Raw genomic sequence first — 16,669 nt, forward strand, 5'->3', positions numbered from 1 at the left:
AAGCAGGAGAAACCTCTTAGTTAACAAGGGTTTTCTTCAAAGGGAGAAGGGAAAGTAAGTGTCTGGAGATCTGCAAGACTGTGAAGAGCTGGACTCTGCTTCCCTCCTGGAAAATACTATGCCATGCAGATGTAACACCTATTGGAAAAGATCTCTGCTATTGAGACATGTTTGCCAGTATTATAAATTGCTTATAAGTAAATACATACATTTCAACTTTCCGTGATCGCTGGTTCAAACTGCTTAGGGACTTTTTTAAACAATGATGGATTAAAAAATGAGTAAGAAATGGAGTCTCACAATGCACTTATTGACAGTAAAGAAATTTTTTCCTTTACTTTGAGCAATACAGGTACGTGGGAGGAGAAAAGGGATGGTGGGAAGATGATCGATGACTCAAAAGTTCCTTACAAGATGTATTCCCTGGGACTTGGATTCTTAAATCTTTATAAAGATTAAGACTTCATAAATGCAAACTTGAGTTATACATTTCAGTCGTATCATCTGGGATTTAATCTCTTGGGAAGGTTAATAGATTGTGTGCCATCTGTGATATCCAACTTTTTAACACATTGATCTGAGATGGCTGGATCTTGTTTCTAAAGATAGACAGTAACTTTTGGAAAATACAATTACAATTTTATTTCTTTAAATGTGACTCTGCATATGTGTTATTCTTCAGTGGAATCTCTCTAAAGGTTTGTGGAGAAGCATAAACTCTGACCAGCCATAGTTTTTTGCAAATGCTGAAATATGGCTGGTTTTGAGGTGCCTTAAAAGATACAAAATGTATGATCTCAACAACAGGAATTTTGAAAAGGATTTTCTAAAACCCAGCTTTTTGAAACTTTTTCTTTAGTATGTCTTTCAGAAGTGAACATGGAAGACAGCAATTCTTTGTAAGATCTGGGAGTCAGTATCAGTTCCTTAAGATGCGATGAAAGCACATGAACTTCAAATCACATCCTGTGCTTTTCTGCATAAGCCACACAGGAGCTTGATATAGAATTGCATCAAAATGACTCCAATCCAGGCATTTGTTAGAAGATTCAGCAGAGTTAAAAGAGGCATTACAATGGACATTCTCTGAAAACTATTCACTTGAGAAGCGAACTTCAACTTGTTACTAAGTAGGCTTCTGCAAGGTTAACCAGACAACAGGGAAAAAAAATGATCAACCTAAAGAGAATATTCACCTGAAACTGATGCATTCTCAAACTGCAAAAGACATTTGGGATAGAAATTCATTGCAAGTGCAAAATCACCAGGTCTCTGAAACACTGATTTCTATAAACATTCCCTCTGCCTGGCAAGCTACATCTGTTTGAAGGCACTCTTGACTAAGTGTCCTAGATAGATATCTTTCCAAGAACTTTCCAATATTATAATTCAGCAATTCAAACGTGACTATTTAAAACTTGGCCTAATTTTATAGGAATCTTTTGCTGTTGTGTTGCAAAATTAATGAGGTTTTACAGCAAAGTAATGAAGTCTAAGCTTTTCTGAAAATAGTAGTCCAAATCACATCACAGCACAGATACAAGGTTAATATAGTAGTATTGCAAAACATGAATTGGAGACACCTTTCTCGTCCCCCCCATGAACCTGGTGGAATGGCAGATACATACAAAACAGGTTCCTTCATTTCATGTTCTAAGATACATCAAGTGTGTTGCAATTTTGTTTAAGCAATGGCTAAAAATCCCAAATTGGCTAGAATAATTCTACAAATTGGAACCTTGTCCTGGCATCACAAAGAAAAGCTATCACGCTTTTTGAAGGGTGGAGTGGGACAGTTACAATGGACCAAAGAGATGTTCATAATGTATAATTTTACAAATGATTTTCCTCCCTGTTGAGTTGCTGATCCAGGTGCATACATGCAATAAAGACATCTCACATAACTTAAAGCTTGCAGTTGATCTTACAGTAGAAGATGAGGGTGGGATAGGAATAATAATCTAATATCTTCAAGTTTTTTCCTTTAGTATATTATTATTTTCATAGGTGAACATCATATGCAAAAGCTTTGCTTTGGAGTTATCTTGGCAAGAGCAGTCTTGCCTATGTTTCAGCCTGGTATGGAAATCCTTTCTCAAGAAAACATCTCAACGTGAGAAGGAATCTTGGCTGGTGAAGGCTTCATTCTCCAAGTAGTACTTGTGTTAAAATGTAGCTCTAAAAATCTGATACTTAAAAGCAAAACACTTCTTTGAAAAATAGAATCAAACTCCGCAATGCTTAGGGACATGTTCTTGCCTCCACTGAGAGCAAAGGCAAAGTTCTCAGTAAGAAAAGTCTTAACATAAATGAAAGGCTGTCGTTTATTGCATATATATTGGAACAAAAACATCTAGAGTAATCCCTAAAATTTTCCTTTCCAAAAGTCTTATGGAATTGTTTCATGGCTCTGCAAAGAGAAATCAGACACTATCACTTCCCAATGTTTTTGGGTTTTTTTTTGAAACAAGTGTGTTCATAGTGAGGACAAATCCCCAAAAGATCATTGAGAGAGAGATCTGTCTTCTCTCCATCAGCATTCACATTTGTATAACAAGCTGATATTAAGGAGAATGCGACTTCTGGTATTAAATCTAATGTAAGTGTTTAGAGTAAAAATGCTTTCAGACACTCACGTCCAAAAGCAAGTACTAAAAATATTGAGCTATTGCATTAGTGGAAGGCAAATGCAATCTCCTACCTACTACAGGCACATACAGCATGCAAGAGCAGTCCTAAATAAGATTCTAAACTAAAAGAAAAAGCAGCTGCGGAGTATTTGAGCAAGACTGCACTGATTCAGTGTATCTTTCAATGGCCAGGACCCCAGCAGATACTAAAGCTTCCATGCCTGATCACACCTCCCAAGCTCTGATGTGGAAGCGAAAATTCTCACCTGCCCACTCCTGTAAATGGATCTCTTTTAGCATGATTTATAATACCCAGGCAATGAAAAACAAGAAGGATTTAAGGAAGATATTTGTCTCTTTTTTTCTCCACATCAGGAGAGTTCCAGCCTGGAGGAACTGTTGAAATTACATAAAGTTCACAGCCTGAATGGTAGTTTGGAAATCTATGCACTATTTTCAAGGGAGCTTTTTCCTTAAGAAAAGACACATGTACAAATTAATCCAAAACAGCATAGTCTGAGGAAAGAATTAAGTTGAACTTTGAAGTATTTCTTACCATGATACCAGTGTGAATCATTATGTAATGCACAGTTTGGGTAACATCAGCTGCATGGATCAAATTGTGATATGGATTTTTGTATTTGCTGTAACCGACTTCAAGAGCTTCAGCAAATGAAATAAGATTGGGAACAGGGATCTGGGAGGAAGCAAAAAGCAAATAAGTATTTTTTTCCTGCAATAGGTGCAAAATTAGTCATGCAATAAATAAACCACAAGTGACTATGCCATAGAATTTAGTTAACAAACGACAAAAGAAAAAATTAAATGCAAATGTCTAATATTTTATATCCATGATGGAGTCTTCACCCAATTCTTGTTGCTATCACTCTAAATATGTTTTGCACAGAATCTGGCTAGTGTACAAGAGAATTCAGAGTTATCAACCAAATAATTTTCGAGACATGTCTGTCTATCTTCACCAGGAAAGCATAGATTGCTCATATAATGAAGGCATGACAGATAGGACAATAGAATTATCCCCTTTTCTTCACTGGTTTCACCTTGCCTGAGATAAGATTTACTTGATGATGGTATGACTTCTCTTCCTGCAGGCAAGCTATGAAGTGCAGGTACTATCTAGTCCCATTAATTTTTCTATATAATGAAGTGACATTTTCCTTAAGATTTTGTTTTTAAAAATGCCCTGCAAGGTAAACAGGGAGACTGAAAATGGGCTTAAGCCCACTGAGCCATTAATATTGTGTACTTTCTGACTGTGCTGGTAATGGTAGCCCTGGTGAGTTCTGACAAGCACCCAGAGCTTGAAGGGAAGAGTTTGATGGGAAAAGCTGTGTCTAGGATATCAGTTAAAATTAAAGTATTCGAACCAACTTCAGGGTAAGGCAGCCTCTTTGAAAAAAGCATGGAGTTTTGCAGTGAAGGGATTTTGAAATTATAACAAAATGTTAATTTTATACTACTATAATGATAAATTTGGTGTGTCGATCCAAAGTGGGTTATAAGCACTCCATATTGTATTGCAACATCATGTGAACAAAGCAGCCTCCCCATTATACATCCCCCAAGTTGGTTAGGAAAGGAAAGCTGAAACTCCTGAACAGTGGTGGTAACACACTATGATACAACCATGAAAAACATAATTAGGACCAACTACTGTTTTCTGCCTTATTAGGAATCTTTGTTCCATGAAACTGGGACGCTGGTCCAGTACTGCTGAGTAAGCAGGCTGTACACATAGCCTGCTTATTTAATGCTCAAAGCTTTTAGCTTTTAGCTAGCAACATCCCATCCCAAACTGGATTGTCATGGGTCTATATAGTTTTCCATTTTTTGGATTGCAGGCAAATTTGTATGCTCTGGGTCAAGTTCCATTAGGTACAACTATTCGTATATTATAATGTTTGATTTGCCATATTCTTTGAAATTCTGCACTGCACATGTATAATAAAAAAAAAAAAACAACAACCCAAAACAACCTACATTTCAAACATATCCTGACTTTCCTGTATTTTAAGTTTGACATGCTTATTTTTCATACATATTTTTATTTGTGGCTAGTTTCTGACCTTGAAACGGCTCAAAAGGTCATATCGGGTAAACAGCTCATACATCATAAATTTCAGACTGTGCTCTCCACTTGCTTCGTTTAGGGCAAATACATCAAAAGACCATTTATCAACATCCTGTAGATAAAGGGAAAAGAAAAAAAAAATAGAATTTCCATCTGTTTAGGTAGGTTTCCAGTTAATCACCAGAAAAGATTTTTTGGGGGGTTTTGGAGGGAAGGGGGAGAGTTTGGTGGTTTTATTGTACAACTCTTTCAAACTCCTACTGTAGATAACACATTAATGACTATTTCAATATTAATGATGGAAATAGATGTGCCAGTTACGAAAAAATACATGACCTATTCAACTCTGTATGCTTCAAATCTACCTTTCTGTTACAAATCATCTATGGAACCCTGCAGAGCTCATGCGAGTACCCATCCTTTAAATAGGCTATCATGCAATGTCATTAATACTACAGCCATATAGCAAATTGAGAATAATACAGCAGTGTTTGACTATCAGGGGAAAAGGCAAGGTACTACATTCTCAAGAAACATAATTTTTTAATCACATACATAGCCATAGGAAATTTGCTACTATAAAATATAGCCTTTTGAGTGAACTACAACAATCCCTTAAATTCACAGGCAATATTGTACTTGTTCCATAAGCTGCAGCCTCTTTTGTTAGCTCTACCCTAATACTACTTTTCCTTTTTCTTTCCTAAAAAGGAAGCAAATGCTGCTGTCTGAGACACTGACTACCATACCACTGGAAGCTGATAAAACCATGTCTCACATTTCTATACAAATTTCTATACAAATTTCATCTTATTGCTCTAATAACATCTAAGTGAAATCACAACTAATCAGTGACACATTAAATAGAATCATGCTATTTCTGAATTTTTAACTATTAATTTCTCTGTTCTGTGTGCTCTGTAGTACTATGGCTAGGGCATTTGCAGTAGAAAAATATATTCATTTCACCCTAAAAGTCACTAAACATAAGTACAAATACATTCCAATTCCACAATGATTAAACTTATTTCACCTTAAATGTTACTATCACTTCTGCTGGGTAAGCCAAACCAACCATGCTAGATGTTCTTCGGTACATCCTAAAAAACACAAAATATTAAGGGATAACACTCCTTTATGAAGTACTGGAACAATTTATCTTTTTTTAATTCATCTTTCACACTTTGTGAAATAACATGCAGCTATTTAAGGGTCTGATCCCAAAGGTGATGTAATCTTTTTATAAACTTAAGAGAAAAGCCCTTCTGCTGGTATATTACTCTCTTATGTTAGTGCAGTCTTTAGCACGTTTTAGTGCAGAAGTTTCAAAGCCATAAAGTTCGTTCTCAGAATTTTCGAAAGTCCAGGACATTTCGTTACCCATTTAGAGGTTTCATCTGGATTTCTGTATAGAAAAATAGAAAGAAATTGCAAATAGGAGAAATTGAAACCTAAATTCTGGCTCAAAGATTTGCTTCAGGTTCAGTCTACCACATAAGAGATCTTCAACAACAGACACTGTGGTTAAATGCAGGACTTTCTGTAATAAGAAAACAAAGCTCTGACCTTTCTACAAAAATCCCAGCCTGTACAGCATGCACAATGCTTCGGAATTTGGGCTTCTCTTCAGGTCTCCTCTTCACTATTCCCATTTCCCTTGTGAATGTAGAAGCTAACCAGTCCCGCACTTCCAGCGGGACCGAATCCGACTGGATGTCAGAGAGCTCATCTTCAGTGTCCAAAAGCTTCCTACAAAAAAAATAATAGGAGGTAACTGAGAAGATAACAGACTGAAGCAAAAGGAGTGTGGACAGGTGAACAGCTAACAAAACTGAACTTAACAGAACCTGAGGTCATCCGTAAAATAAGCACATCACTAAATGTCTTCTCTAGTGGACATCCTGAGGCCCCTGGGAAGCTAGGCACAGCAGAAACACATAACCAAAATGTATTAGACTCAACACTTCAGTTCTATAAACTTACTAGACATAGGAACACCACGTTTTTCTTGCTGTTATTTGCCCATATCACTCAGCCTGCTGGTTTTACAAGAGCCAAATCCCTTATTTAGTCAGAGAACAAGTTTTCCTTCGAGCAATTATGCCAGAAACCCCAGAGATAGCATGACCTGGACATATGTAGAGCATACCACACTTCTAAAATGTTATATTAAAAGTGGTACTAACTGATCTGCAGACATTACTTAATTACATAGATCTATTATGCTAGCGTTGTCTTTCTGCAACTGCTTGAGTTTGCATGAGTATGACAGAAAGCAATGATGGACAAAGTATTTATGAGTGGGATTTTATTATCAGATAATCTGCTTGTCGAACTAAAACCAGCAACTCTACTCTTGAGTGTACAGGATTCCTGGGACATATATTTGGTGGGAAATCAACCAACAGCATTTTCAGATGGGTATTCAGGAGAGGAAAATTAGGAATTCCTTCCCTATATTGTTATTGTCCCCTCTGTGACCATCTTTTCTTTATACTCTTAATCTAACTCTGTTGACCTTTCCCCCTATTCATGCAATCTCCTCATCTTCTCTTTCACACCTTACACCTTCTCTGTTTCTCTTCTTCAACATTTTCAAAATGTTGTCTAATCTAGGTCTTCTCTGGCACATAGATGAATTAAGCAATAATATGGAACCGTATAGTTCAAAGGAATCCCCACATAAATCCAGTACTGTCTGAGGAATTATACGAAGAATCCAAGAAGGAAGCATGATGCCAGAAGTGTAAAATTCTTGGTGACCAGTGAGCATAATATATCTCTGCTCATCTTTCCTGTTCTCAGTTTCAGCAGCTTATCTGGCTGGCAGCATATTTTGTGAGATTTTTCAACTGGGTTTAAAAAAAAAATCATAAAATTCCAACCCCCATTTACTGAAAGAGCAGCAGAAATGTTCCTGCTTATTAGGAACACAGCATCACCAGGACAGGAAGGCTCTTTAATGCATAAGTGCAAGAGAATGGACAAGAATTATGAGATTTTTCTGACAGTGGAACAGAGGCCAAAAGTCAGTAATTTATTTTGAAGGAGCAGGACATGTGTAGAGGAAAGGATTTGGGCAAATTATCTTGCAAAACCAAGGCTGAGATTGGCCATAGGTCAAAGGCTATAAATTGATTTTATACCACAAATCGAACACTATGATATAGTCTACTTAAGTCCCTACTAGTCTAACACTGTTATTAAATATCCCTGAAGAGATTAGTAAATTTATATTTCTGAGGAATATTTGACATTTGATGTATTTGTAGTATAATCAGGAATAAACCTTATAATCCCTAAAACATATTCCAACTGTTACTCAAATTAGATTACATTATTCCAGTGATCAAAGGACCATGGGCATTAGGCTGCCTTCAAGCATGCAGCAGGGATATTCTGGTTCTGGGCTCCTTGGTTTAAAAAGGACAGGGATCTCCTGGAGAGAGTCCAAAGAAGGGCCATGAAGATGATTAGGGGCTTGGAACATCTCCCCTATGAGGATAGGCTGAGTAAGCTGGGACTCTTCAGCCTTGAGAAGAGAAGACTAAGGGGGGACCTAATTAAAGTTTATAATTATCTGAAGCAGGGGATGCAGGGGGAATCAGCCAGCCCCTTTTCAGTGGTCTGTGGGGATAGGACAAGGGGCAATGGCTGCAAGTTAGAGCACAGGAAGTTCCACACCAACATGCAGAAGAACTTTTTCACAGTGAGGGTGACAGAGCACTGGAATAGGCTGCCCAGGGAGGTGGTGGAGTCTCCATCTCTGGAGATATTCAAGACCCGTCTGGACGCCTGAGTGATATGTCCTAGGGAGCTGCTTTGGGAGGGGGGTTGGAACCGATGATCTCTTGAGGTCCCTTCCAACCCCTACAATTCTATGATTCTATGATTCCACATCACCCGAGCAGCATGAAGCAGAGCTCTTTATCAGTTTGCTATAGTCTGGTGCAGACCTGAGTTTGGAACCAAGTCCTGGGCTCTAAGGATATGAGCCGCTGGAGAACAAATTAAGGGTAGCAAGACACACTACAGTTTCCTCTAACCTTTTAACCATTCATTTGTAAAACAGGACTATTCAGTCTGCAAATGATAGTAGTAGGAATTATTTTATAAAGACAGAACAGAGAAAACAGAACTTGATAAAAGTGTGTATTTAACTAGTAATTGTCATGAGACCACTGTTCCCTGCGTGCTATGGGAGACAGAGATCCGTTGTCTCTGGTTCCTACTTGAACGTCCAGGAAAGCAACTGCAACATAGAATTACGTTGCAAGCACAATCCTTAGTGCACACAAGCTCTTACAGATCCCTAAACACATAACCTTAGTGACTACTCAAAAAGAATTAATTTCTTTCATAAGCCTAACTGAAATAACATTTAAGGAGAGGAAACAAGGGCTAGTCATTCATCTCATAGCTATTTTCTACACTTTCCTGACCTTTTGAAGAATAAGACTAATATTGGAGAAAATTGCTCATGACATATGCATTGCTAGCAATGGCCTTTGAACAAATTCACTAATGACTGCCATTCTGCTGTAATTACAGGGATGGGGCTCATGTATGGGTCTACACATCTGAGTAAATGGAGGGTTAGAGGGATGTATAATTTAGGAAAGCAAATAAGTTAGGCTATATATTGCACCACATAAACTATGCTTAATTATCACAAATTCTTAGAATCCAATATTCAACTCATTCCATAGTTTGTAACTTTTGTCAATTTTTTCGTCTATTTATAACTTAACTATAAAATAAGGTATTTCCAATGTATGTCCAGGAGTGTGCATATACATGTGTGTACATACACAGTATTGTGGATTCTGTGAAATAAATCTAATTGTTCAACTTCTTACCCGCTGGCTGTGAAAATATTTTTTTAAAATAACCCAAATAAAGCAAATTTATACATTGAGACATAAAACCATATTTTGTGCCAGTAATTTTACTTACTATTTACAAAATGCATATATATATAAATTCTACTAAATGTAACCAAAAAACCCAAACACTTTAGAAGAAATATCAGAACTTGTACACATCCAGAAGTACTTCAGCACTTATACTATAATAATAACTGAAATTTTCTCTTTCACCCAACGAGAAACATTCAATTAGCCACCACTGTATTTTTTTACATGAATAATGTTCTTTTTATGCCAAACCACTTTGCAGCTTGTTTGCTGGCTTCTGGTATATTGATGTACATCACTGCAGTGATGTACCAAGTCAATCCCAAAGCCCCAATGTGCCCGTCCTTCTCACTGTTACTGCCTCTATTGTTCAGGACTCAGCCAGAACAAAGGTTGACTCTTTGACCAGATGTATTATAACATCACACTGATTCAATCACTGAGCATTATAACATCATCATTTCTTTGAACAAATTCATAGCATTCTAAAATAGAACATTGCTTATAAATTCTAAAATAGCACGTTGCTTATAATTCCTGAGAGCAAAACATAACAGTCCAAAGTGTATATTCAGAATATTTTTATTCTGAGTGTTTATATTACTGCTAATTTAATTTATATCTACCTAGAACTAACAACTTTCAAAAGCTTCAGTAAGATCAGTGAATCAGTTGGAAGTTCTTGGGTTTTGCCTAATGAAAGTTATTATGGCCCAGATAAATGGAAAATGTATTTATAAATTCTGTATTCTATAATTCTACTGTTATATAGACTTCTTGCTCTAACTTGCCACTTTATGAATCACAAGTGAACACGTAAATTATAATTAGAGGTGACTATTCAGGATGCCTTTAAATTAAGAAAAAAAAGGAGAGGAAAAGGTGAAATAGTATCATAAGACAGGGTCAAAACAAACATAGCTTAACCACCGAATTTCCTGACAAGTATAACAGGGATTTCTTTTCAAGATTTTGCAATACAATTTTAATTGTTAATTATAAAATGTAATTTGGAAATTGTAATATAATCTTGCAACATTTTGCAATATGTAAACTTTTACATAGCTTCAAAAGTTCCATGAGATTAATTAATGAGCAAATAACAAGTGACCTTAGCTGTCAAATATGAGGGTAGAACCTCTGGCTTGGAAAACGCTTAGAGTGGATTAACTGCAAGATCCCAGCCTCATCCTCCAAATCAACCACACTGAAGATCAGAGATGCCAGGTATTTACTTTCTCTTTTAAAGCTACATAGTTGTTCCATAAAGCCTTAAAGTAAAACTCTACTGAGATCAATCCCATTCAACTGGGAGGCATGAACTCCAATATCCTAGCTGAATTAAATACATGTTAATATACCAAGTCACAAACTTTCATTTTTAATTCCCTAAAGCTAAGCAACACCTAAAAATTCTAATAAATAAACAAAAAAGGGTCTAACACAATGTGCCACAGAAAGTATTTTTTTTTCAACACAAAGTCAGAATTTCAGGGTTACATACACTTATTTTCTTCATATGTCATTAGCTTATTAGATGCAAAAGGAGGAAGAGGCATGTGTGGGAAGGAAAGGGGGAGGCTTCAGTTATTTAATTCTATTTGTTCCATCAGTGGAACTCCCATTGACAGTTGTAGGAATAAGTAAGATATGGCCTGTAACATTTCAGCTTAGGAATCAATTAATATTGCAGTCATAGTAACTAATAACCTGATCTTCTTGTCACACTACTGTGTTTTTTACCAAGAATAGTTTTTCAAAATTCAAGTAATGATAATTTCTAGCTCTTTTCATTTTTTCAGAACTTTAAATATAGCACAAGACTCATCAGAAGTATGTATCTTTTCCCTTAGGAATATATCAGATGTACTATGGAGGAGAAGAAAGAAAAGAAAATTTAAAAAAAAAATAGACAAAGGCTATGGGGAAAAAAATCTGTCACGCTGCCTAACAGAGACAGTGAAAGATTTCCAGTGGAGGGACTGAGAAGGAGGTATTAACCTGTTTACCATTTAGTGTATTAATCAAGCTAATGATCAACCCCTTAAGAGTGAATAGATCAAAGTCTTTTTCTAGGTCTAGAATGCAGAAGGCAAAGACTTTATAGTCCAAATAGAAAATTCACATTTTTATCAATTACTTGTGTTCTAGTGTCTCACTATCTTCCTGAATGAGCATGAATCAATATATTCAATCAATATTTACATTCTCTACAGTCCACTAAAATTTCCACTAATATTCACTAAAAGATTCTCTTGACTACCACTGAAGATAAACAAATTGCAAAAATGACTGTCGTGCATTTTTCGAACATAAAGACCTTTCTAAAGGAAAGGATGAGTCACCAACATGCTGTACTCTTACATATTCTCAGAAGACTTGTACACATATTAAGAACTTTGTACACATATTAAGAACTACCAATTAATTACTATAAATGGCAAAGACTCTGGATGAAATACAGTTATTACAATAGTGGATAAATCATGGAGTAAGGATCATTCTTACTGGAAACATACACTCGTTGATATGTACTACCTATTCAGAAATACAGATGTACATAGCAAAGGTCATCAACAATCTTAAGATTCAGGTCAGAATATGAACAATTAAGAAGTATCATTTTTCAGGAATACAGCTGTGAGCAGATGTATTTTCCTTTTTTTCATTCAATTGCTTTAATGTGGCATTCTGGAAGCTCTATAGGGCAGGGACTATCTCAGGGCATGACTCAAATTAACAGCTGTAACTGTGAGATAGAAAAATTCAGTAACTTCTGAAAAGGGATGCAGGCCGTTATTAAATATCCTAATTGAACTAAGAGTTTTAGTCTGAATTTAACAGATTTTCTGTGATTTTAAGTGGGTTTTATTTTATATAACTTGGATGCTGTTGTGAGCATCCCTCTCAGAAAAAAACCTTTGGCTTAATACAAAAGATACTGAATTAATCTCCACACAACAAGCTTTTTCTCAATAGCAGCATTTGCAGAAGTATCATTTGTAGATTCCCTTAATGAATGAACTGAATGATTTTCTCCAAATGGCACATTTGTTACTGTCAAAGGTACTTCAGGCAAAGTACATTTAACCATGGGTTGGCTATGGAGGGCAGCAATACACACTCACAGCAAACTTCACTGAACATTCAAGGTTATGATTTAACTGCATGCTTAAATAATTGCCATTTCTAATCTCTCTTCAGATAAGTCAACTGAGAGAGGAATCATACTCACCATATTTTTACTTAGCAAATAATTACCAAATAGGGCATCCCATTCCACTTGTTTTATCCTTGTATAATTTCTTTAATATACCCAGATATATTTTTTTAAAAAAAAACTTATCTTGAAGAGCAATATTGTCTAGATCCTTCCAAAATAAATTACATCATTGACCTTATGTCCCCCTGTTCTGTAAATGAAACAGTTACCTTCACCTATAAATGAAAAAACTCTATTTCCTTCAGTAGAGAGACTGGGAATATACACATTAAAAACTTTAAACAATTATCTAGATTTCTTTTATGTAAAAGAGTTTGACTTTCTCAACCCTTGCACCTGCAAAGCGATTTGCCAGTGTGATCATCTCCGCTGGTTACCCTGAACGATCTGAATTAGCACTGTTCCCTTGATAACAAGACCCTTATGGCCAGTGAAACAACATGATTCACAGATCAGGTAGATGCTATGGGTGGGAACAGAATGCAAATGGTCCTGTAACGTCAAGCAACAGTCTCCTGCTGTAAGATGCCCAGCAGCAGCTGATGTAGGGCTAGCTTAGAGCTTTACAACACTAAAACATGGCTTATGAAAATGAAATACCACAAGAAACATGAAAGATGGAGCCTTCTCCAACTTCTGCTCTCATTTAAAATACAAAGAAGCTCCTAAACCTATATAGATGGCAAGAAGAGAGTGAAAGAAATCACAGGGGGCTCAAATAACTATCCCAGTTCATTATTTTTTGAGATATTCATTACTAGCCTAAGGTACGGCTGCCATGGACTCAGGTTCTGTGGCAGCACTGAAAAACATGAAAAGACCAGGGAACAACAGCCTTATCCAGCCTGCAGAAATAATGAAAACTGCATACTGAATGCTGCCCAAGAACAGGCTATACTGACACCTCCTCACCTCAGCATCTCCTGGAAACAGGAGAATTTCATTTAGTTGCTGGGCTGTTGCTAAGCTCCGTTCACACTTCCACAACACACAACTCTGAGCACCAGCATCCTGTCCAGCATTTTCTCCTTTCTTCTTCCTCAGACCCCACACGACAAAGATACATACTCACATGCATGTTTCTATCACAAATACTTCTGTGGCACACTTCAAGGCTCACAGAGACGTTTGGTGATATGAAATGACAGAACTCTTTCTCTTGCAAGTGACATGGTCACAGTTTAAACTATTTTCTTTTTGTCCACAATTTGGAGGTATGTCTGTCACTGCTTTAAGTCCACAAACCACAGAAATATTTAGTGCCTTAATGGAGCAGTGCATCCGAAATTCAGTGTGGTCTGAGGTGTTTATTAAAATGGCAGTCACAAAGGTTGGGTTTAATGGCCTCCTTTTTAGCACATTATACATATCAGAATATGTCATTTCATTTAAATGAGCTTTTTCTCAAGGACCGTGTGTACCGTTATGATATCATAGAAATGTTGTAACGCCACTTACCCTCAATGAGATTTCCTTTCACTTCATGAATGTAGCAATAACCTCTATTTCTTATTTTGTCTTGATGAACCAAAGATGCATGAAGCAATTGCCAGCTATATCCAACAGATCTACTTCATACATTACTGAAACATGGTCTCTTCTAAGTCAAAAGTTCTCAAGAGGTTAAAGTCTTTTTAAAGGGCATTATACAGCCCAAAACAAACTAAAAACCATGAACGGAAATGAAACTGCAGTGATAAATATCCTCCTGAAATCAAGTATATTTTCCAAAATATTAAGTCATTTAGAAAATGTAATAAGGCCATAATTGGAACAAAATATTCTGATTTTATCCTGAACAACTTAAAAATGTTTTCCACAAGAAGTTGTTTTTTTGTTTTGTTTTATTTGGCTCTGGAATACACATATATGTATATTTAATCTTGTAATTTCCATCTAGATTTTATTTGACTTATTTTCTTCTCGGCATGAATGAAGAGCTGTGTTTACAAGGAACGGAACAGCTGTCATGACTGAATTATCAGGCTGTGTTTATTTCCTGTTTGACTCTAAATATCCTTCTTCCACTATCTTGAGCCAAGTGGCAGGTACTAATGGAGAAAATTCTGCAAGATTTGTCAGGATTATTTATAACACCTATTGAGTAAATTGGAACTTCTACAGAGGAGATCCGCTGAGGGGCTGGAATGGAGAGAGTTTTACTGATGGTTTTCAGCTGACAGTGAACCTCTGCTTCAGCTACCAATGTGCTAGATCTCCTTCAACGAAGTGCTTACTGCAGCTCATAATTATTCAGCACCAAGAGATCCAGAAGTCCTAAAAAGGGCTTGTTGAACAAGCTTACTAATTGACACGGGGCCACAGATAATTAAGCTCTTAGGAAAGCAGCACTTATATCTGTCTGATTTCTCTGTGCTTTCCAACTTTCTATCAGCTCAGAACTTTTATATGACATTGACAGTCACTGCCCCAAAACAATTTTTCATCATTGTGGAAGGTTGTCCCTACTGCTTATCACTGGTTTTAAGGAGTCCATTCTCAGAACTCCATAAATAAAGCCTGTTGTTTTATTTCTCTGTCTTTTCCCCAACCCATCTGCAATATAGTTTTAGAAAGAGCATGCATGGAAATGAGTATGTGTACAGTTTTAAAAAATGCCATCTTATTCTCAGATAAAAGGCTACAGGGTTTGAATTCTACAGCCCATTTCCAGCTGATTGCTGCCTTATAAATAAAGATTCAAAGTGCTGTCACCTTACACGTTTGCATGTGCACTCACAACTTTTTAGAATGATACAGACTTTCCAATGAACTCAAATGAAGTAACAATACAGTCTCCTACAGTAAGAAACTGGAACTGATCAGCAAAACAGTTCAGGCATATAAAGAGAAAAGTGGTTTTGGTAGATTAATGCCTGACATTTAGTTTTTACATAGCACAAATGGTGTCCCAGAACCCCTGTAGAACAGGCCAGGGTCTTCCTTGATCCCTGGCTACATTACTAAACAAGCTTTGTGAGATGCCTTGTACTTGGATCTCTTTATTGACCCTAGCCATGATTTTGCTTTTTTGTTTTTTCCATCTCTATGCCTAAGAAGAATAAGAGAAGGGCCTTCTGCAATTGGTATGGGACCATTTTATTATGCTTTTAAATAGGATGCACATCACAACTGAAAGATGAGTTAGAAAGCTGCTCCTAATGAACTCTGCTGGTTGCTATCCCTAATCTGGCTGTAGAAGTATTTAAGGCTTTCTCTCAGTTGATATTCAAATTTGTATCCCAGAAAGGTGGGGAAGAAGAAAACACCACAGACAGGATTTAGTTTCAGGTGGCTGGTTGAAGCTGAGGTCTTCCTCAGCTTGGATATGTAAGCAAGGGCTCAGTGAAACCAGGACAAAATCCAGGGCTCAAGCATGGTCTTGAAATAGAAAGCATGGGTATTTTTGTGCCAGTTCCAGAAACTCTGTACTGAACCCTTGGTCCTAAGCCTGCAATACTTTGTACCTTGTAGAACCAGGCGCTGTTACATTTTCTATCTCAGAAGCCAAGTCGTAAGAGCTATTATACCTTGTAAAGCATGCAAATTCCTTCTGGGACTTAGTTAATAAAAGTAATCTGTACTCAGATAGTTTTCTCACTGCTTTACTCAGTGTATTAATTGTTATTGCTTTATGCTATAGCAATTACTTTTATCCATATAGCAATTCATAAGTAAGAAATTCACTGAAGTAATTTTAACTTTGTGATGTATAAAAGTGCATGTTCAGGCTCAGCAGGAATGGGCCATTCTGCTTATGATCTAAACTATTATTTCTAATCTACTAATGAGTTCACTTAACTCAGTT

General features: G+C 36.6%; 1 protein-coding gene across 1 annotated transcript in view; it reads right to left on the bottom strand.

Annotated features, from left to right (window-relative positions):
- PDE1A (phosphodiesterase 1A) overlaps positions 1–6,389 on the bottom strand; it is a gene marked incomplete at its 3' end in the record, with an annotated part of 42,980 nt that extends 36,591 nt beyond the window's left edge. The window contains exons 1-4 of the mRNA XM_084264464.1: positions 6,289–6,389; positions 5,756–5,822; positions 4,718–4,834; positions 3,187–3,327 (exon numbers count right to left, since the gene is read on the bottom strand). Coding sequence (XP_084120590.1) covers positions 3,187–3,327; positions 4,718–4,834; positions 5,756–5,822; positions 6,289–6,374 — 411 coding nt within the window. The 5' untranslated portion in view covers positions 6,375–6,389. The remainder of the gene's footprint in view (positions 1–3,186; positions 3,328–4,717; positions 4,835–5,755; positions 5,823–6,288) is intronic.
- Positions 6,390–16,669: the final 10,280 nt, after the last annotated feature.

Source organism: Gallinula chloropus (assembly GCF_964237585.1).
Source record: "Gallinula chloropus genome assembly, chromosome: 5".
Lineage (NCBI taxonomy): Eukaryota > Metazoa > Chordata > Aves > Gruiformes > Rallidae > Gallinula > Gallinula chloropus.